Source organism: Phymastichus coffea, unplaced genomic scaffold (assembly GCF_024137745.1).
Source record: "Phymastichus coffea isolate CEN01 unplaced genomic scaffold, Cenicafe_Pcof_1.1 PCOF00014, whole genome shotgun sequence".
In the NCBI taxonomy this organism is placed as follows: Eukaryota; Metazoa; Arthropoda; class Insecta; order Hymenoptera; family Eulophidae; genus Phymastichus; species Phymastichus coffea.
This window is the reverse complement of record NW_026706825.1, coordinates 7,116,791-7,136,027: the sequence shown is the minus strand read 5'-3', so window position 1 is coordinate 7,136,027 and position 19,237 is coordinate 7,116,791. Positions and strand designations below refer to the sequence as shown.

Here is a 19,237-nt window from a genome sequence, read left to right as displayed (position 1 = left end):
AATGAAGAATATAGGTTATCTAGAGATACTCCTGTAATTAGTGTAACCAATAGTAACATTTTACATAACTCACATGTATCAAATGAAGAAATTTCTCGTCATAGCTTAAGTGATATATGCAACGATGAAGATCTCAATGATTTTAGTGTTTTAAACATATCTGGAATATTTAATTCAACATTGATTGAAGAAAATGTACATTTGAATACAACTGCAAGTACTGAATGCAGTACAATTAATGGTTTGTTGAGTAATGACTCTCGTATTGATTTGAGCAAAGTCTCATGCGAAAGTGTTGAAAATTTAAATTTCAATCAGTCAGAAGACGATTCAATTTCTAATGACGGTTTGAATAAGAATGTGTGTAAGAGGTAAGATTTGTTGCAAATTGTTGAATAGTAAGTAATGCATAATATTACTTTGCAATATATTTTTAATAAAAATATTTTATAATTTTTTACAGTAATAGTATTAAAAGCAAAAAATGTAGTAAAATCAGAGTATTATTTACTGAAATGGACTTAAATTCTATTGATTACACTAATATTCCTAAAATAAAGAAACTATTAAAAAAAGTTCAAGGTGTTATCCGAAATCAGCATGGGACAATCATAAGGCAACGCAGGGAAATTAAAACTTTGAAAATGTAAGTTTCAAGAAAAAATGTAAAACTGAAAAGTGTGAAATCTTTGGTTTCACATATAAAGAACAAAAAGTTTATATCAGAAGAAGTTTCGTCGATTCTGAAAGTTAGTAACTATTAAATATAACAAATATTTTTTTAAACATTTATAAATTTGATAAGAGATCTTTTTAAATTATTTTTTAAATTTTTTTACACATAAATCATCGTTTATAATATCAACCGCCATGAATTATTGATTTTTATATATTATAAATAAAATATAGGTCTATTTATAATAGTATTTTATAGAATAATTTTACTAAAATCGTGTCACATTAATGTATATGGATTTCTAAATAACATAGAGTATTTACACAAGTATTTAGATAATATGTTAAGACATTTATTGCAAGATTTTAATAAATTATATGTTTAAGTATAATAATAATAATATTAATATTTATTGACCATTAAATATAAATACAAGTATAAATATTATTATTATTTTTTTTTTTTTTTTTTTACAAGGAGTTGCGGAATCCTTTTTGCGGATTCCCCTTAGTCTTGATCTAAGGAGGTATGTGGGACTCCCCCCCAAAAAAAAAAAAAAAAAAAAAAGACAGGCCTACCCACTAAACCGCCATCTCCTTGTTGTCCTTCCCCCAGCCAGGGACTATGTTGATATTATGTCTGCGCTGCTCCCATAGATCCTTTTGCGTTCAGAGGCAAGAAGATCCACGGGTATTACGCTCGCCACCACCAGGACAGCCTGCGCAGAGACTGTTCAGTAGGAGCAAGCGATTCGCAGAGCGCCCTGTCTCTGTACCATCGTCATTGTCTTACAGTACTTCTTTGTCTTCAAGGAATCTGCCCATATTTCCGCGCCGTATAAGAGGATCGAGTGAGCTGTCGCCATTAGCAGTCGCCGCTTTCCTGGTCTCGGTCCCGTCGTGTTTGCCATCTGGCGGCTCAAGGATGTTATCCTCTCTGCCGCTTTTCAGACTGTCTTCTGTATGTGAGGCCAGAAGGTCATCTTCGTATCGAGGGTTACCCCAAGGTACTTGACTTCCCCCTTGGTCTCCGTTTCGTATGTACCCACTCTCATGGGTAGTATCGTCTGTATGCGTCTTCTCGTGAGAAGCATAAGTTCCGTCTTTTCTGTTGCGAGTTGCAGTCCGTGTTCTGTCATCCATCGTCCAACTCGTCTCATGGTCTGGTTCAACGTCAGCTGCGCCAGCTCGGGAGATCTCTCCGTGATCACCGCCGCCACGTCATCAGCGTAGGCGACGAGGGTCACTCCGAGTGGCATCCCAAGCCGAAGCAGACTATCGTATAGACCATTCCAAAAGTCGGGTCCCAGTATCGACCCCTGAGCCACACCAGCGGTGACCTGTCTCGTTACCTGTCCTTCGATCGTCTCGTACGTTATTCGTCTGTTTCTCAGATAATCCTCCACAACCCGAACCAGGTACGGTAGGATCCGAAAGTTGCTTTTCAGCGCCTTCAAGATATCCACCCACCTGGCCGAGTTGAAAGCATTTCTGATGTCGAGCGTCGCCAGCAGCACAATGGGTCGCGCCGCATGGCAGTGTCTGTCTAGTTCCAGGAAAGAATCAATCACCTTTTGGATCGCTCCGATCGTCGACCGACCCCTCCTGAAGCCGAATTGCAAATCTAAGAGACCCCCTCCGGCCTGTATCGCGTCCGTCAGTCTCGGTCTGAGTAATTGTTCAAAGAGTTTACCAGTAGTGTCAAGTAAACTCAATGGTCGGTAGGCCGAAGGAGTGCCAGGGTCGCCCTTACCTTTTGGAATAAGAACGAGCCTCGCCTCCTTCCACCGATCGCTGATCGTTCCTGTCGTCAAGCACGTATTGTACAGGTCGAGAAGTATCTCCGGCCGTAGACGAGCCACGAGCCGGAGGATCTCGGATGGTACTCCGTCCGGTCCCGGTGCCTTACCCGTCTTCATCGCATTCGTTGCTCTGATGAGCTCCTCAGCGGCAAAAGCGGGGGGCATTTGTGCGTCCACGTCATCCATCACGTTTGCCCTAATCGGGAGCGTCGGAAACAATCCGTCAACAATCCGTCCTGCTGTTTCGGCATCTTTAAGTTCCGGTGAGACTCGGGCCCCTAGTTTCCCGGTCACAATCTTGTAGCCGGTTCCCCGGGGATCCTCGTTCACCTCCTCGCAGAGCTTCCTCCAGCATCGCGTCTTGCTGTCCCGTATTGCTTTCGTCAGCGTCTTCCGTGCTATTTTGTATATGGCCTGAAGGTTTTCCCTTTCGGGTCCGCCTCCAGCCCTCGTCGCACGTCGCCGATTTGCCATGCATATCTTGCGTAGCTCGGCTATTTCGTCCGTCCACCAGTATTGTGGTCGTCTTTTTTGTATCTGTCGTCGTTTCGTCATTGTGCTGGTGCACAAGTTGTTTATTAATTTCGCCGTCTCGTCTGTCAGTCTTTCCGTTCTTCGCCGGCCCGTTAGCTCAGGAGGAATCTTCGACCTCGGGGCTGATGCCGCCATCAACTCCTCCGAAAATTTTTGTCTGTCAAGTTTGTTAAGGTTCCACCGCGGGGGTTGGTGGATTCTCATTTGTCTCGTTTCTGTCATTATTATTGTTATTAATATTATTACTGGTATAAGTATTATTTTTCTATAATACGGATATAATCATATCACAATAAGATTTATAATTGAATTTATATTCATATTCATGATGTTAATTATGTTAAGATATAAATGTTTTTTAAAAATATAAAAAAAGCTGAAAATAACTTTTTTTTACTAATTTTATTAGCATATAAGTATTTAAACTGTTCAACTTTTAGACGAATTTATAAAATTTACAATACTATATTATTTTTTAAGAAATAATAAAAGTTTTATGAGCTTAAATAAAAATACATCGACGTTACTTCTTAATATAGTCCTTTGAAAAAATTTCTCCAAATAAATATAACTCCTAAACAAATTATATATAAAATATATTTATAATCGAATACTTACGAAAAACATTTATATTTACTTCATATTATTTGAAAATCCCATTTTCTTTTTTTTTTTAATAATTGTAAACTTATGAGCTATATTTATATATTTCATAACTTCTTATCAGTTTTAAATCCAATTGACAAGTTTTTCACGCACATATTTTTCTCGTGTGATAATAGTATGAATGAAAATCAAGCAAAACTATTCTAAAGCAGGTTGTTTTTAATTAGAATTGTTAAATTAAGTCGTAAAATTACAATTAAAGTGGTCTTGTTAATAAAAAATCTTACTTTAAAAATATATAACTAAGAAACCCGTTTTTACATTATTAAAATTTAGGTGTTCGATTGTTTAATATTTTATGTTTGTACTTTATTGTTTAAATTTATAATAACGGGTTTGCAAATGGCTAAATGATAAATTTTTATACTTTTGTGTTTTTATTTATATTCTATCTACGTTTTTTTATTATTTTAGGAAACTGTACCTGAGACTGCTCGTTTACTTTTTAATCGTTTATTATACAAAAAACGAACAAATAAAGCTTTTCCAGATGCTTTTAAAAAGTTTGCATCAACCTTGCAATTTTACTCGGCCAAAGCGTACAACTATGTGCGCAATTCTTTTTTGAAAAATTTACCTCACCCGGTTACTGTTCAAAAGTGGCATAAAAATATTGAATGTACATCTGGAATTAATTGTTCTAGTATAAAAGCGATTAAAAGTAAAGTTGACATGAGCAAAAAGAAGAATCCTGAGAAACCTATTTTGTTAAATTTAACATTAGATGAAATGAAAATTAAGAAGGCGATTGAATTAATGAATGGAAAGGAATATGGGTATATCGATATCGGTAAAGGTATAGATGATAACGAAATTCCTGCAGCGGAGAATGTGCTTGTAGTGATGACAGTTTGTGAAAATGGTAATTGGAAAGTCCCCGTTTCATTTTACTTCTGCAACTCGCTAACTGGAAAAGAAAAAGCCGAAATTGTCAATAACAGTTTGATTGCTTTGCATGACTCTGGTGCTACGGTTACGTCTGTGACTTTCGATGGACTTCAGTGTAACTTCACAATGTGCGAAATATTAGGTGCAAAGTTATTAGTGCATAAAGATCTAATCGTAAACTTTTTCTTTCATCCTGTTATAAATAAAAAAGTGTTTATAGTTAGCGATGCATGTCACGCTTTAAAATTGATTCGTAACACCATTGCAACTGAAAATTTATATGATGCGGATGATAATGTCATTAGTTGGTCACATATAGAGGCTTTAGTTGATTTTCAAGATGTCAATGGTCTTAAAATAAGTAAAATGACCAAGGAACACTTACAATGGGAAAGTTGCAAAATGAATGTGCGAGTAGCAGCACAGACATTGAGCAAAAGCACAAGCGATGGACTCAAATACTGTAAAGATACATTAAAACTATCCGAATTCCAAAATGTTGAAGGAACTGTAAAATGTTCATCAAATGTTGATGCAGGTTTCAATATTTTGAATTCTCGGGAATTATATCCTACAGATCCGTCGAAAGCTGCAATTTCAAAAGACAACGTGGACAGTATTACTAAAACAGCAAAAAATATTACCGCTTACTTAAAAGCACTAAAATTAAAAGACGGTAGTCCTGTGATAAATTGTAAAAAAAAGACTGGGTTTATCGGCATGATTATTTCACTGCAAAGTGTTATTGACATTTACAATGAATACTACGAGAATCACAGTGGTTTTCTTTTGACTTATAAATTGTCGCAGGATCACTTAGAGGTGTATTTCAGTGCTGTAAGAACCAGAGGTGGTCACAGCAACAATCCTACAGCCTATCAATTTATGCATATAATGAAAAAATTATTAATGCACGCGGATATTAAAGGCTCTGATAAAGCTAACTGCATACTTTTAGATGGCTCTACAATATTACAAGTATATGAATCGCCTCGATGCATTCAACGGTCAGTAGAAATTCAACCTTTGTCAGCGAACTATGATGAATATGTAGATTTTCATTTAAATATTGCGGATGGACAATTGATTCAAAGTGATGATTTTTACGGCGTTAACACTAATCTTAAATATATCAATGATGTAGTTACTTACATAGCAGGTGCTGTGTTAAGGTCGTTACTAAAAAAATGCAAATGTTGCATTTGCCCAGTATTATTGACGCTCGATGTGAAAGAACCAAGCGAATCCGACATTTTAAATATAAAGAATCGTGGAGGCTTATGCAAACCTTCCACAGGAGTCGTGTCAGTTTGTAAAATTGCAGAAAAAATATTTAGAGAACTGTATAGGTCAAGGCGAGAAATTTATAAAAATTTAATTAACATAACTTTGCAAAAAATACCAGAAAGTGTTTTAGAGATACATCATTCAAACGATCCCGAATCACATAGATTTGTTTTAATAAAAAAAATCTTAGAAATTTATTTTTTGATAAGAATTAAACACTATGAAAAAACTAAATTATCTTCTATAAAAAAAGTCCGGCACACCTATACAAAATTAATTCTTTTCAAAAATCAATAGAAAAAAATATTTCAATCGCGTTTCCTCATAAGTAAAATTTTAACAAATCGAAATTTTATACACTTATAAAAATATAAAGCTAGTCAAATGGGATAAATTTGAATATTTTAAATTCAAATAAAAATAAAAATGTAAATATATGATATAGTTTGTTACAGCTATTATTAAAAATATGTACAAAATGTGCATATAAAAATGCATATACATATACTAATTTTATAAAAAGTATTTCACTGTACTCGTACTGATTTAACGTGCATTCTAATTTAATTTTTAAAAATTATTATCAAACAGCGTATGATTCTTTTAAGTAAATCTTTATAATAAATAGTATAATGAATTAATTTCACATTCAGTAAAGTTTAATTCAAATGTTACAACTTAAGTATGTACAATTTATAAGAATGTAATATTTCCTCAGATTTATAATCAATAAATAATTCGTTGATATTTTAAAATAATTGTTTTTTAATAATTAACATAAACATTTTTAATCTTTTCTTAAAATCGTGAAGCTAATATTTTTTCATGGGGATTCGAAGTATCTGACTGATAGTTCGTTAAAATGCAAAATCATTCTAGTTTGACAAAAAGATTCCTTTTATTTTATTATTTATTTATATAAATTTATAGATTATTTCACATCTCATTATTATTTTACATCTCGAGTAAATAAATAATTAAAAAATTAAGTAAATTTAATCTTGAATAAAACTAGTTGACAATTCATTATTTTAATTATTATAAATAAACGAACCACAAGCTTCCCTAAAAGACGACGGAAGAAATGATTAAAAATACTTTAAACAATTCAATGACTTATTTTTATAGAATTTCATTTATTTATTTATATGCAAGAATAATAAAAATGTTTTGACGTATGTGTATACCATCGAGTTATTATTATTATTATTCTCTAATAAAAAAAATGTAAATAAAAAAGTTTTCTATAAGATTTGAACCGGCAAACTACATTATGTTGGGTTTAAAACAGCTGTTAACCTATAACTAAAGAGACAGAAAAGGGTATAACATTCTCTTTCTCTCTCGCACTGGCTTGAAAAACGGTCACACTTTTTTTACACAGCGGGGTGCCTCCATGTATACGAGGTGTGTTCAAAAAGTAACGAGAATTTTTAAATTTCGCGGGTTTGGAGAGTCCGCTTGTATAAAATTTTTTTTTATTATGTTGGTACACATGCCCCTGAAGTACGACAAAATTTTCAGCAATATTCATTGCTTACTTTTTAAGTGGCAGCCGCTAACGTTAGACGTGTTTTTCGAGCTCGGCGATTTTCGTTTGTGAAAAAAAATGGATCAAAGAATTTGTATTAAATTTTGCGTAAAATATGAAATAAAGTGTAGTAAAGTTTGTCAAATGTTAACAAAGGCATATAGTGAGTCTGCTATGAGTAAAGCAAGGATTTATGAGTGGTATAAGCGTTTCCAAGATGGCCACGAAAACGTTGAAGATGACGAACGACCCGGACGCCCAAGCACATCAACAACCGATGAAAACGTGAAAAAAGTGAAAGAAATGGTTATGAACGATCGCCGAATCACAATCAGAGAAATCGCTGATGATGTTGGCATATCAGTTGGCTCATGCCATCAAATTTTTTCGAATGTTTTGTGTATGAAACGTGTGGCAGCAAAATTCGTTCCAAAATTGTTGAATTTCGAACAAAAACAGCGGCGAATGGAAGTTGCTCAGGAGTCGCTAAATGAAGTCAATAACGATGCAGAACTACTAAAACGTGTTATAACAGGTGACGAAACATGGGTTTACGGATATGATGTCGAAACTAAGGCTCAATCGTCCCAGTGGAGGCATTCTGGATCGCCAAGACCGAAAAAGGCTTGACAAGTACGGTCGAATGTGAAGGTTATGCTCACTGTGTTCTTCGATTTTAATGGCATAGTGCATTATGAATTCTTGCCACAAGGTCAAACAATCAATAAGCAGTACTACCTACAAGTTCAACGTCGTTTGCGTGAAGCAATCCGAAAAAAACGCCCGGATTTGTAGCAAAACAATTCATGGCTTTTGCACCACGATAATGCGCCTGCTACCCTGCTAAAAATGTAGGATTAAAAATGATTAAAAATAGGCCAATCATTTTCAATCCTAGATCTGAATCCTTAAAACGTCCATTGAAATGTATTGAAATAATACATCATAAAGCAAAATGATTAAAAATGATTAATGTGGATTTGATTAAATAAGATTTGAACGGATTAAATCGAATAATATTCAATACTTCTTAATGATAAATATTAGCATTGAATGATCGCATTTAATAAATTTTAATGTAATCCTAAAAGGTAGGATTAATAATGACTAAAAATAGACCAATCATTTTCAATCCTAGATCTGAATCCTTCGAAAGTTGATTAAAATTTATTAAGATTTTACATTTTAAAGCACAGTGATTGAAAATGATTAAAATTGATTGGATCAATCAAGATTCAAATGGATTAAATTTGATAATATCGAATACTTTTGAATGAAAAATATTCGCATTGAATGTATACTATTCAATAAGTTTTAATGTTTGTAATTTTGTAATTGTAATTGTTTAAGTTGTAATGATCCTGATATTCTATTTCTATAATTTTTAATCATTTATTGGAAAATATAAAGAGACTTAATAACCTTGAATCATTTTTAATGAATTTAGGATTAGTTTTATTCTTTTTGAAATGTTTTAATAATTTTTTATGCCATTCAATATTTTCTAATAAAGCACGAGTTATTTAATGATAGCTAATCGATTACTTATCAATATGAATTACAGCTCCATTTCAATAATTTTCAATGATCTAATTTTGGAATTTTTTATTGACAAATCAAGAAAACTTCGATTAGCTAGATAGAAAAGGTCAACTTTTAGAAAAGAAAAATTAAGCTATAAACGTATTACCCAATTAAATTCAGTTTTTCAATATTAATTTCAGATGATGTTACCAGATTCATTTATAAAAATTAGTTTGACTATTTCATTATTACTTCATTTATACCTGCATATTTAGTATTTTACCAATTAGTAATCATATACTCACTGAATGGATATCCGATTGAAACGACGAGCATAGAAGAATTAATAAAGAGGCATGATATAAAAAATAGCTTACTTAACTATTGTTTTTATTACAAGACAACAAATACATACATATTTGTCAATTATTTTAAAGACGGTCTCAAACGTCAAAACAAAGAAAATTACATTTTAAAGTCATTTGTGAGCGCTTGAACATTAAAAATAATAAATATTAAATAAATAAATATTTACTTAAAAATAAATGAACAATAGGAAATCAAAGTTAAATAGAGAAGGTCGAGGGTGAGCGTGGTTTAATATACCCACACATCCTTTGACCCACTGTAAAATAAAATATAAATCTATGATTCTTCATCAGAAGAAGATACCAATAGGTCTTCATCAAACATATTTTCTACATTATCAGCACCTTTCTCTTCTGTTTCCACAGTTGTTAAGGGATCGAGACTGAAACTATTCTGAGATTTAGGAAAATCTGAAGGTGATACAAACTCAAAAGTATCATCTAAAGGATTACGTGGTAATTCTGATTTTTTTTGGTTTTGATGCTTTTGGTTGTTTCAGGTTTGAAATTTTCTTAGTTATATACTCTTTAAAATTGGCTATTTGTTCAGAACGGTTGTATGTCTTCATTTGCCTTTTTGTCAGTTCTTGTTCATAGTAATGTTCTAACCAATGTATATAATATGCTGAAAATTGAAGTTGATTTTTCTATTATAATTTTTTCTATGTATTAGATTTCTTGTCGATTTCATTCAGATTCATGTAGGCTATCACTATCGATATTAAATTTTGACTTTTTGCTAATAAAAATGGACTTAATTCTATAGCAAAATCAATAATGCCATCGTATTCTACGTTTAAAAATATATGAAAAACAAATATAAAATTATCGAAAATGATGCTTGACGGTCTTTGTATTTCAAAGAAGTACGAGTACAAATCTGGCTGATCTGTGGAGTATGAATAGAAGTAATTTATTTACTGGATTTTTGGAGAGATATTAAAAACTATTTTCAACAATGGTGTACATAATTTCCACGTATTTTTTTCGTAAAATACGATGGTGCTATTGGTTTTTGTTGGAACCCCTCCAAAAACACTAGAAGTGAAATTCGGAATCGAAAAATACAAAAAAATGCATTAATTAATAAAAATTATAAAAACGAAAAATAGCATATTCTCACCATTTGAAACAGCTTTCCGATGGACTGCACAACAAAATACACCCTAGCTTTCAGTTTCATTATAAAAAAGTCAAAATTTAATATCGATAGTGATAGCCTGCGTGAATCTGAATGGAATCGGTCTTCTATATTTTTAAATAAATTTCTATATCATTTTATCATAATCAATCGTTTTCAATTGTTTACCCCTTCGTAAAAAAGAGAACCGAGAAAAGTAAAACAAGTTTGTTTATGTTCTTATTGTTTGGGAGATCGTCATGTGATCTCTTACAAAGCGACAGCTGATTTTCTTTACGTTCGTTGAAAATTAGTGTAGAGCGCACGCAATTGAAAGTTCGAAAAGGCAATTATGTTAGCATGAATTACTTTTCTTTTAAGGAACCTCATAATTACTTTTCTATAAAGGAATCAAAGCGGGATAACTAAGCAATATCAGTGATAAATTTTTTTAGACGCATACAAATTAAATTCTTATAACGGATTCTTGTTCCTCTCCGAAAATTCTATCAAATTGAGATGTACTGACGTTTTTAAAATATCTATAAGCTTATTTTAAGAGCGAATAAAAAAATATTTTGTTTTTGGCGGACAAAGCGGGGTACCCAATAAAAATCCATTATTTACATTTATAAATTTAAGGTGAAATTTTGATTACTAATTCATCATCTCCCATAACTATTCTTGTGGTAATATCACCGTCTAATGCAACATCAGGTATATCATTTTTTAAAATAAATTATTTAAATTCTATATTTTTTCGAATAAATCGTTTCGTTAAAAAATGTTAGATTCGTAATCAGCGAGCGAAAAAACATCGTAAATCATACATAACGAACATATATAAAGTAATTTGATTATAGATCGAAAAATTTTTTGGAAAAAATGGATCCCCGCTTTGTCCTACCTTGATATTTTAAAACTTTTCCTGTTGAACTGGCTTCACTCAATGGAAATTAAAATATAACGAGTGTTTTTATAGCTTGATCGACGTACTTGAAGATGAGTATATTAAATTTTAGTATCAATTCTTATTTGAGTCTGTATTTTACGAATTAAAAAATGTAAAAACCTGTGAAAAGAGTAGTTAAACGGACGTTACACTCCGTTCGATATATACATCCCACTATATTTTTATGCACGCAGTTATTATAACATTTATAGGTTCTTTTCAAGGGAAAAGAATTTATAGAAGACTGGTCCTGAGTCGTGAAAATGCTCCTAACAAAAAACATCACCGACACCCAGCTTTGCCCACTCTTATTCTATAAAACAAATAAATCTTGTACAGTGCTTACCTTTGCAAGCATTAACCTTTTTGGAATCCAATTTATTAACGTGATTCTCCTTGTTATTCACTTCTTCGTCATCGTTATCATCTTCCAACTCTTGGTTATCGAGATTATATTTTTCAGCAAGTTTCTTATCTTTTCCTTTACGGTTGGTTGTACGACCAGTTAGTGTACTGACTAATAGCACACTCTTCTTGAAAACGGATAAAAGGATGTTACCAACGAACATGCTTGGACTTGTAGAGTCCGCTATTAAACTAGCATGCGTTTCTTCGTCCATCCATTCACCTAGGCCTAAATGTATCTACATAAAAAATATAATGATCATCTTAACAAATCTCATATTAACCCATTAAACGCCAAGACGAATCTAGTCGAGATAGCATCAAACTAACTATTGTATCCGTGGCATGACTAAAAATTGCCCGTGTTTTACCTTTTAAAATTTGCAATTGTTTATAAAAGGTTATTTTAACTAGTTACCAAAAACTTGTTTAATTAAAAAAGCTAATAGCGGCAATTGATTCTACGGGAAAAATTATGAAAGAAACCTGTATAAATACTTTTTTTCAGAATTCAATTTGTTGGTGAAAAATCGTTATAAATAATTTCAGTTCAGCCAGAGATGCCAAACTCGCTATATCTAGAAAAGAAATTTTTTATTTATTTGTATTTAAAAACTAAAAAAAAATACAACATTTTAAAAAAATAACGAAATACGAATAAATAAAAAAAAGATACGTGTCGTGAAACACGCGTAGGAATGAAGTTTCTTTCATTTGTCTCTGCCGATGAATGAATAAGGAAAGGTGTAACTTTTTTGTCTAATTTGATTACTGGTATAACAATAAAAATATGTGAGTATATATGTGAGTATATGTGGTGTAACGGGATCGATTCCGTTTAATTATTTAATTCGCGCTATTATTCTAAAAGGGAGCGCGTAACTGTCAATGCTCAATACGTATCCAGGAGAGAATGAGAAAATATACGCTAGTCAACCAGTAATCGTGAATAACCTACAATAAATTAAAAAGTGAGTAGAAGCTAAGAGATATAAGAGAATCAAAAGAAAACACCTGTTAGTAATACGAACGGGATCTTTTATTATTCCTTATACTCTACAGAAGGTCGGCCCGCGCGTTTGTTTACGTTGACGCTCGCTCTTCGACAACACGCTTTGCCGGTACGCTCGCCGCTCTTTGTTGTTAGAGCCGTTACATGCACGCATCGAACATTAGAAATTAGTTATAAATCATGCGAACCCGAGCGCGTGATTAAGCTGGCCAGCTTACCTTATTTTTGCAGGCGGTCGGAGAACACAGCGATAAATCGCACAGCGCAGAACAGTTATTATTGTTCGTCGTTCGCGGATCGCGAATGCGCGCACACACTGGTTTCGCCCTCGATGGCGAAACCTCACACACTCTGCCTCTCTCTCGTCCTGGTCTCGAGCTGGTGAATCACTGACACCTCGGTGGCAGCTGTTCCGGGTATCTGGAGCTGGTCGTATGTCACTAATCTGGTGCGTGGTCGTCAAGGGCACGTGAGTTTGCGGTAACGAAAACGATAAGCGGGCGGACACTACGATGGTCTAAGCTTTACTGGTTCGATTTCAATCGCGCGCGTTCCGTCTGCTCGCGTGCCGAATTCCTTCGTTACGTATTTTGTCCCCCCGGCAGGTGCTGCCCTCACAGGTAGCAATTAAGTTGAATAATCAGCGCTAATTTGACGTTTACCGTCACAGTGGAATAATATATAAGACTATAAGTGAGTATGTATAATCATATAAATCCATCCTTATGCGGACGCGCTTCACCTGACAATCCACCCTTTTTAAGTAAGTTTCGGGGTAGTTAAGGTTTGTTCGCTTGGAGTTCGAAGCCGACGCCTTTACACTCGGAGTGTATGTCGAAAGTACTACCCTTAGAATCCCTTTCGTAATTATCGGCATATTTCTTAATATCTGTATAATTTAGGTTCGGTGGGTAAGATTTTTAATGTGCTGGTGCAGACGTCCGTATAAGTTAACTCAATATCTGCATAGACTGAGAATATTGTCTGCATATAAATATTATGATTCATGCAGATATATGCGAGTATATATGTATATATACAGTGCCGCTTACGCACTTTTACCCCCCCCCCCCCCCCCCACGGGCAAAATCAGTCTAACTTCAAAGTTTTATATCCCTGGTAGAAATTAACGTACAGAGACGCGCGTGGGTGCGTTTGAAAGGTCTTTTGGAGAGCTTTCAAATGATATGATTCACGGTTACCATCGATTGTTTTTTTAAATTTTGCAACAATTAGGCAAAATTGAAAATTCTGAAATTTTTTTATTATTTTTGACAATTAGCCAATTTTGGAAAAAAAATAGTACGAAAATTTGAAGTACACCATTTTTTAGCTATTACCAAGCCCTATCTGAATCACTCATCAAAAATTTATTTTCGTCAAATATGACGCGCGCACGGGCATTTTTTCCTGGAAGTGACAGTTTTTTTCAACATTTTTTATCTCCATCAAATTGTAACAATCGAAAAAAATTTATAGGAAAAAAAATGTTTGTTTTTTCACGTAGAATACTGCAATAATTTTTTTTTTGGTTTTTCGAAAAATTTTTTTTTTCGGTTTTTTTCAATTTTTTTTTCTCACAGTCGGTACGCTAAAAAGATGAGAAACCACAAAAAAAAATTTTTTTCCACCCATTCAATAATACTACATAACAAGTATCGTAAATTACATAAAAAAAAAATCTTTTTTTTTTCGACCTTGAAAAATAATTTAAACCGAAAAAAAAAATTTTTCGAAAAACCAAAAAAAAAATTATTGCAGTATTCTACGTGAAACAACAAACATTTTTTCTCCTATAAATTTTTTTCGATTGTTACAATTTGACGGAGATAAAAAATGTTGAAAAAAACTGTCACTTCCAGGAAAAAATGTCCGTGCGCGCGTCATATTTGACGAAAATAAATTTTTGATGAGTGATTCAGATAGGGCTTGGTAATAGCTAAAAAATGGTGTACTTCAAATTTTCGTACGATTTTTTTTCCGAAATTGGCTAATTGTCAAAAATAATAAAAAAATTTCAGAATTTTCAATTTTGCATAATTGTTGCAAAATTTAAAAAAACAATCGATGGCAACCGTGAATCATATCATTTGAAAGCTCTCCGAAAGTCCTTTCAAACGCACCCACGCGCGTCTCTGTACGTTAATTTCTACCAGGGATATAAAACTTTGAAGTTAGACTGATTTTGTCCGTAGGGGGGTAAAAGTGCGTGAGCGGCACTGTAGATATACATGTATGTATATACGCGTATATTCTCAACAACAAAAATTTGCGTTTGACGGGTTTCGCGTGTTGTTTTTGAGTGTACCTTTTCGCGTAATGTTTCACTTTTTGCCGGCTAGATCCCCTTCGTCAATCCGAAATAAGAAACTTCGTTCCAAAAAAAAATTCTTTTTGCGATACAACGGGTTCGGCATCTCGGCTAGATTCGGCTTGGGGTTAAAAAGTAATTCAATCAATTCAGATCAATATACATACGCCTTTGCCTTCGACCAAGTATCCTATCGGGAAATCGTTTAATTGTGGATTTATACTTTTTTCCGTGGAATTATAAATTTGGTTTTTTTGATCCATAAGAACTGGAAAATAATGTATCGAATATGTGAGAATAAGAAACATAAAAAAATATAATATTCAGAATTTTTATTGATGAAAAAATATTATTTATGTTACGGTGTGTAGGTTACTTCAAAGTATGTGCGCGTGCGTTCAGTTCTTAATTGTTATAATTTTTGAAGCATTTTATATACAAATAAATTGATTATCAATTGAAATTTATTGAACTATAATTACAAAATGCACACATTATTTACAAAAGAAATTTTAGTATCAGATTGCTAAATCACAAAATCTTTTCAATCATCAATATTTTCAGTAATTGTTAGGGCAGTGCACTTTTCATGCACGTGTAAACATCAATGTATACAAATGCAAGCACACGCGTTGAGAGAAAGAAGCAGGAGTTAAGCACACAATGGAAGCGAAAGAGTCAAACGCATACGCACACTATAGCGCTCATACAGCGCTTGATGCTGCCTTAGTATAAGTTAAGAAGATAGACGCTTAAGCGTTTATTTTCGTTGGTATAAGCGAGAGAGAGATTGAAAGAGAGAAACTCCATCCATGTCGTTAGTTTTGCCTTACGAAGTTCATGAAGGATCGAACAAAGCAATTGAAAGTGAGGTAAATTCTCTGATTTTTGCGGAAAAAAATTATTTTCTTGATTTTTTAATACAAGAGTTTTTTATTACCACAGAAAAGTTTCATGGTATTGAAAATAAAGGTTGAATGACAAAGGTACATTTTTATTTTTTAGTAACAATTTTTTTTTCAACCCCTATTTTAAACCTCTTTAGAATAATTTCGGTAAAAAATAAAGACGCTCATGAATTCAGCGACCTCAAAATTTCCTGGGAACTATTTCTTTTTAATTAAGGAAAGTTAGAAAACCATTGCCATTCAAGGGGTTAAATATTTGCGCATGTTACTTTTCTATACCAATAGATCGTCAGAGAACGGTGGTAAGTTCTACGCTTTCCTGAATAACCGTAGCTATCAGCGAATTAAGCTACGGGAAGACGGTAGAGATTATCGCGTTCAAATTCAGAAGCCGAGCGCTCTGCCGACTAAAATGTACATGTGCAAAATAGTTACAATATGAAAATAAGATAAACACAATTGAAGAAGGAAGAAAAGTTCACAATCACATGCGACTATAATTACTAAAACTTAAAATAAATATATTAATTTATAATAATAAAGGGGTAAATCTTACTAAACTATGTCAAATCGGTGCAACAATCAGTTCACGAAATATTTTAAAAAGAAACCGATTGAAAAAGGTGTACCAAGGTTGGCAAATATATACAAATGCAACCCATACAAATATATAATTACCACAACCAAAAAAAACTATAGTAGTCGTCACCTACTTCTTAATAAATCTCACCGAATCTGCGTCAAATTCAACAGCAGTGAGACATCCTGTTCACGAAAGATGTAGCACTGAAATTGTTACGTGATTATATATACAGGACATAGTCCATATTAGGGATCTCCGATTAAAATCGATTTTTAAATAATTGCTCCATTATTTCGGTCGTAAAATTTATTAGATTATTTCAAGTGGCTATTATTTTACAATTCTACTTACAAATCTAGGTTTTTTTAGTTAAAATTCAAATTCATCTTATTTAAACTCACAGCTGACCTTGTCAACCTCTAGTTACAAAATCGTTATAAATTAAATCATAATTTCTTGAAAATTTATGAATTTCAACCAGAATAAAAGAATGATATTTAATTTGTATTTATAAAAAAAGGATATTTATCAATAATTAATGCTCTAATCGATTCTTAGAGTATTTTTTGTTAAAAATCGATGTCTTTTATTAAGCGATTATGAAAAATCGAATCTTTTGGTACAAATCGGGGATCCCTTGTCCATATACCTACATCTAACATTAAAATAAAGCCAGTAAATTTCGAAAATACTATCGCAATATTTTAACAGCATTACTGACGAAAACAATAGCAATATATTGTATTTATACAAAAATTAATTTTGGGGAAAACATTTTCAAATAATATTGAACATACCTATTATTAGTACTAACCTTTTATATCTTTAATATCTTGAGACATATTGTTAACTAATTTGAGATGACCAATGTTCAAATCTTCATATTTATTATTTAACCCTTTGAAGCACAGTGTCCATCCTGATGGACACATTGATTTATTGCTTCTTTTGCCATTTTAGAACAACATTATGGATTTCAACAGGGTCTTTTGCATTCTTTCAGTTCATTAATAGTTCAAAAACATAATTTTGCAGTTGAAATCAATATATTGGGTTATTTTTTAATATTTTTAAATGAACAAAGAAGAAAAAAATTGAATTTTTGGGGAGAAATTCATTATTGACGCGAATAATGAGAGTATCCCTTTCAAATTTGGTATACAAAGGTTTTTGGGGTCGCTGAATAAGAATTTGACATCAGATTTCAAAAATTGTGTATCCAAGATGGCGGATCTAACATGGCGGGCAAGATTTCCTATATTGATACCAATACTCTAAAATTCATATCTAAAGGGTTTTAGGGGTCGAAGATAACGATTCTGATATCAGGTTTCCGAAATAATGCTTTCAAAATGGCGGATATGTATATTTTTATATTGGCTTGAATACTCTCAAACTCATATCTAAAGTGCCTCAATCTCAGTGATAATCAATATCATACTAGTTTTCTGAAATTCTGCAGCCAAGATGGCCAAAGGATATGATTGATGTACATGCTTATTTGCATGACTTGAAAGTATAATATCTCAGAATAGTGGATACTTCTTTCACTCATTCTCGGCATTACCCGGAGCTTACGACGAGGACGTGATGAGTTCAAGCTCCATTTACGTTTTTTTTTGTATTTTTCATATTTTATATTTTTTTTGTATTTTTTATATTTTATATATTTTTTTTATTTTTTATATTTTATATTATTTTTTATTTTTTATATATTATTTTCTGCATTTTTTATGTTTCATTTTAGTCAATGAGTGTCAACAAATATATGGATGACTCCAGAAGCAAAGAGCCGATCTTTATTTATTTTTCGTAGGTCGGGGGTTGAGGGCCTTTTGGCGATTTGTATGAGCACCAAACACTTTGTATTGAATGTACTCTCCATGGGTCTGAGGGCCATATATATATATATATATATTTGTTTTTTTGAGAGATTCATTCACCTAATCAGAAAACAAAATACTAGAATATTTGAAACAGAATACTAAATTATATTATTAGATTTGTTATCAGCACAACCGAAAACCCTTAGAAATTACGTTTCATGAAAATGAAGTCCCTAAAAATGAAATTTGATATCCGAATTTTTGGATCCGCCATTTTGGATATATTATTTCGGAAATCTGATATCAGATTCGTTATCAGCGAGCCCTAAAAGCCTTTACATTGAATTTTGAAGTATTCAGGCCAATGTAGAAAATAAATGCCTGTCCGCCATTTTGAATTCGCCATTTTGGATACATCATTTAGGAAACCTGATATCAGATTCGTTATCAGTGACCCCTAAAACTCATTAGTTATGAATTTTAAAGTTTTCAAGCGAATATAGAAAAAAATCTATGTCCGCCATTCTGAATCCGCCATCTTAGATGCAAAATTCGAACAATCTAATGTCAGATTCATGATCAGCGACCTCAAAAACCCCTATATATAAATTTTCATCTAAATATCCTGGAGAGAAAAATGTATGCTTCAAAGGGTTAACTTGGCATAATCCTCCTTCAAATTTTTATATTTCTTCTCTAAACTTTTAATATTTCTTTTTAAGTCAGAGATTTGTCTCTCTTTTAACTTTAGAACATCATTGGGTATGAAATCCTGACTCTTCTGTGCGACAAAAATATTAATATTTAACTTAATTACAAAGAATCGAATAAAAAAAGGACCCCGC

At 32.7% G+C, this 19,237-nt stretch overlaps 1 protein-coding gene across 1 annotated transcript; it reads right to left on the bottom strand.

The window, feature by feature from the left end:
• Nucleotides 1-9,724: 9,724 nt before the first annotated feature.
• On the bottom strand, nucleotides 9,725-17,408 carry LOC131674896 (uncharacterized). Its single transcript, XM_058953711.1, has 4 exons — nucleotides 17,381-17,408; nucleotides 15,243-15,343; nucleotides 11,694-11,991; nucleotides 9,725-9,900 (listed from the first exon to the last, which is right to left on the bottom strand). The coding sequence occupies exons 1-4, from the start codon at nucleotides 17,406-17,408 to the stop codon at nucleotides 9,725-9,727; spliced, it is 603 nt and encodes a 200-aa protein (XP_058809694.1).
• Nucleotides 17,409-19,237: the final 1,829 nt, after the last annotated feature.